This window comes from Centruroides sculpturatus, unplaced genomic scaffold, assembly GCF_000671375.1.
Source record: "Centruroides sculpturatus isolate CEXI.00-Female unplaced genomic scaffold, Cexi_2.0 scaffold8, whole genome shotgun sequence".
Lineage (NCBI taxonomy): Eukaryota > Metazoa > Arthropoda > Arachnida > Scorpiones > Buthidae > Centruroides > Centruroides sculpturatus.
Window position 1 is genome coordinate 950,515 of NW_019384535.1, and position 4,118 is coordinate 954,632.

Here is a 4,118-nt window from a genome sequence, read left to right on the forward strand (position 1 = left end):
ACATGATACTTTTCCTGATAACAACAGAGTCGTGCCGGTTATCTATATAATTCTGTTCCGAGGAAAATTTTTGAATTGAAATCACGTGACTTCCGGTTCAGACCGAAAGTTCATATGCAGTTAATTAATCAGAGCCTCTTGCCATTAACTTTCCATATCTGGTATTGACTTTCATCTATTTTATCTATCGTCGTTCCCGAGATTACCGAAAGGCAGACAGAGAGATGAAAGTGGGAATTTATAGGTCTACAATTTTTCAAATTTCGGCCCAATAACTGATTACACGGCATTATGAAAATACGGAATGAAGATGTTGCAACATGAAACATTCTGTACAGGTTCAAATTCACATGTAAATCAGGATTCTGTTGTTTTCAATGATAATTTGACTATTTCCGATTTCACCCTTTGGAATTCGGAATTTCTTCGAACGTGTTTTGTACCTTTAGAGCAATACATCATTATGAAGAAAATCAACATAGCTATTGCCATTAGAACTGCGTACAAAAAGAATTCGTAAGACTGAAATAACAAAAATATAAGAATTAATTGGAGTTATTCTGTAGTCTTGTAATATATATATATTTTACATAAATAACTTATATAAGATTAAATGTTTACATAAAAAATTCCAGCTAACTTTCCCAGGAAAAAAGTTAAAATTGTGTTGGGGCGTCATCTGTTATGAGATTTTATTTAAAAATTTTTTATATTATTAATTATTATAAAATGGCAAAAGACCTTATTTTAAGGATAAAAATCAGTTTTGTAAAAACAAATTGTAAAAGCTAATAACTAATAACATCTTCCGTAAGTCCGACCCTAATCTAGATATGACAAGTGACCCTCAATCTTTCCATTTCCTCGACCTTCAGCCACCAAAATTTAATAGCATCAATTCCCCTAATACCCAAAACTCCCTGCAAAATTTCAGAAATTTTCGACCAAAAAGTCCATGAGTTATGAAGCTTTAAAGTGGGTAAATAAAATCGTGTCCCCACACACAAATCTATATAACATATCTATATAAACAGAAATCCATATATACATGCAGAGAAAACCCCTGAATTTTTGCATTTTACCAAGTTTCGAATTTCCGAATCCAAAAATTCAGAGATCTTTGGGAAGGGGGTATTTTTCCTTTCATAGAATTAATATTGTTCATTAACATAGAACATAAATCAATTGAGATAGATATAGTCCTTCCAACCCTAAGTTGACTGTTGTGTCAAACCAGACTAAACCGCATTTCAATCAGTTTTAGGGAAAGAGTGCTTTATTAGTATATATAAGTTAATTGTTTATTGCAACCCCTAGGGCATTGGGTACCCTGTTCTCACCGCTGACAACTGCCAACTTATGATGCGTTCAGAACTATAAAATGGGTTAGGATCAAGCGATCCATTGGTCGAACTGTGACGTCACGNAAAAAAAAAAAAAAAAAAAAAAAAAAAAAAAAAAAAGATCGGAAGAGGATTGCGATTCGTTTAGGTTAAGTGTTCGTTAACTACGTAACACTGTTTAAAGCGTTATTACTTCATGCTAAATTTTAACATTTAATTATACAATAAGTCTTTTTGAATATTTAAAGATTACTTAATTTTACAGAAAACGTTTAAAAATCTATAGTTTTTTTTAAATTTAAAAAGTAAAAATATTTATCTTACTTGCTTTCCAAATATTTTGATCTCAGTAATAATCATAACCAACAAATTTCCACACGTAGGTGTCAGCATCCATAACGCTTGAATTACAGATTTCATAGACTTTGGTGCCTACAGAAAGATTACTTTGATGTACAGGGTGTCTCATTTCCCAGCTGACTATAGCAAAATCTATTTATCAGAAAGTCTTGAAATCTTGAGAATGCCGTGGTGAGATGATGGAAACTTTTCCTACAGCAAAAAAGTAAGTTCCAAAAACTACCACTATGCTGCGTATTATAGCTTTATACAGAACATAACAATGAGCTCCACAAGTTACCTGACTAATGTGAATGTTCAAAAGAGGATGTCACTCTTTTCTGCTACCATCTGAAAACGTAAAACAGCATGTTGAACTGTTGCATGCAGTGTATGCCTTCAAATGTTACGCACATGACGTACTATGCTGTCTTTAAGGTCTGACAGAGAAGTTATTCTACGGTAGACCAAGTCTTCGAGATAGCCTCAGAGCAAAAAATCGCATGTATTCAAGTCTGGGGATATTGCAGGCCAATATGCCACTATTTCAGCTTAAAAAGCGCTGTCTAGTGGTGATTTCTTGAACTTACTATTTTTGCTTTACAAAATTTCCCATCATTTCATTAAGGCAATCACAAACTTTCATGACTTTCTGATTAATAATGTTAAATTCTATTCCGCTTTGATTTCCAAATTGCTTAAATTTTAAGAAAGAATCGATGCGAGATGTACGATTTTCGTGTCTTTTGCCAGCTTTACTCAAATTATTTAAATCTTCAAAGTCTTTTTCTGTAGCCAGCTGGGGAACGTCAAGTTTAATTTGTGACATCCTGTATTTTCTTTAACTCACGTATTAGCAGTCGAATTATTCACTTTACCTGACAATAGAAATACGATGCTCCTGTAACGGAAAACATAATTTCCCCAATGGACATAAGAAAATACTGGGGTACTTGTAACAAAATAGAAAATGAAATTTGACTATTCACTTTCGTAAATGAAAGGCTCTGAAACATAAAATAATTTCTTATATTGATATTATTTACTTATCCTTTAAATGCGGAAGTAAACATTTTAATACGTTATAGAAAAATAACATTACCAAGTTACTATTGGAATGAATAGTAATTTCAACTTCGTAATTTATTCCATTTTCGGTTATGAACTTGATGTTTCTAAGACTGCGAAAAAATTGTCATAACTGAAGCATTTCAAAGCGTCAGGAAAATATTTTTTATGCAGTGCGTTAAAAATATGCTGTTTTTGCTTTATGTATTTATTGGGATGCAATTTGAAAACAACTGTACACGTATAAATTCCCACTGTCGCCTGTCTGTCTGCCTATCTGTTCTTCTTTAATCTCAAAATCAGAGTTAAATAAATGATAGGCAAACCAGACATGGAAAGCTAGAGACAGGAGCTCGGAATCCAGACCGAAAGTTCGTATATAATTATCAGTGGCGTGCCGTGACATTTGATGATAGGGAAGCTGTGTTTCTGTAAGAAGCCGACTTCCAGGGGCAATCAGTCAGTGATTGTCTAAGGTCCATTCGTATTCGTTTATTCGATAAGCCAATAAAAACCGTAGACTTCTCTAAATGTATTTTTAATTAATGGATTATCTAACGCACTTAATAAATAAGCAAGTTCAATATAATTAATTACTTCTGTTATATTAGATTCAATACATTGCCTACGCGCTCTAAATACCAATTCTTTTTTCGATAACATCTACTAATTTAGATATATTATATCTATTAGCCGTAACTTCATTATAATTTTTAATACTTATTTTATATTGTTTACTAATGTTAAATTCTATTCCGCTTTGATTTTCAAATTGCTTCAATTTTAAGAAAGAATCGATGCGAGATTTACGATTTTCGTGTCTTTTGCCAGTTATACTCAAATTATTTAAATCGTCAAAGTCATTCTTATTCCACACACTAATTTCATTCGAAAATAGTAGGCAAGGCCAACAAAACAATTTTTGTATTTTTATGCACCACAAAGCCATTTTACATCTTCATAAATTTTATCGTGAAAATGTCAAATAAATTTTTTTGTTGACATATTTATATTTAATTTAGGCATTGGTCATTCTCTTTTAATAATTTTTTCATTCTATGGTCTTGAGCCAAAACTTTTTTGAAATAAATTTTGAATATCATAATTATATTCTAAATCGCTAGCCATAATATAAGGGCTAAAATTAAAAATAAAATTATAAAAACTTATTTGTTCAAATAAAATGTGTGATGGGTATACAATTATACATACCTGGTACAAAATATTCGATTGTATGAATATAGTTTTGTGAAGAAACGTACATAAAAATAACATAAAATAGTCTTTACTTTTTAAATATTAAAACAATCCACCTAGTTAAAATTGCTCCCTACCAGTGGCTCGTGGATGGAATCAGAGACGGTCTTG

At 31.6% G+C, this 4,118-nt stretch overlaps 1 protein-coding gene across 1 annotated transcript in view; it reads right to left on the reverse strand.

Moving 5' to 3' along the window:
* The window catches only part of LOC111623167 (solute carrier family 15 member 1-like), a 14,583-nt gene continuing 10,465 nt past the window's right edge, over nt 1-4,118 (reverse strand). The window contains exons 9-12 of the mRNA XM_023365638.1: nt 2,785-2,863; nt 2,561-2,689; nt 1,668-1,775; nt 1-522 (exon numbers count right to left, since the gene is read on the reverse strand). Of these exons, the coding sequence (XP_023221406.1) occupies nt 358-522; nt 1,668-1,775; nt 2,561-2,689; nt 2,785-2,863 (481 nt within the window). The 3' untranslated portion in view covers nt 1-357. The remainder of the gene's footprint in view (nt 523-1,667; nt 1,776-2,560; nt 2,690-2,784; nt 2,864-4,118) is intronic.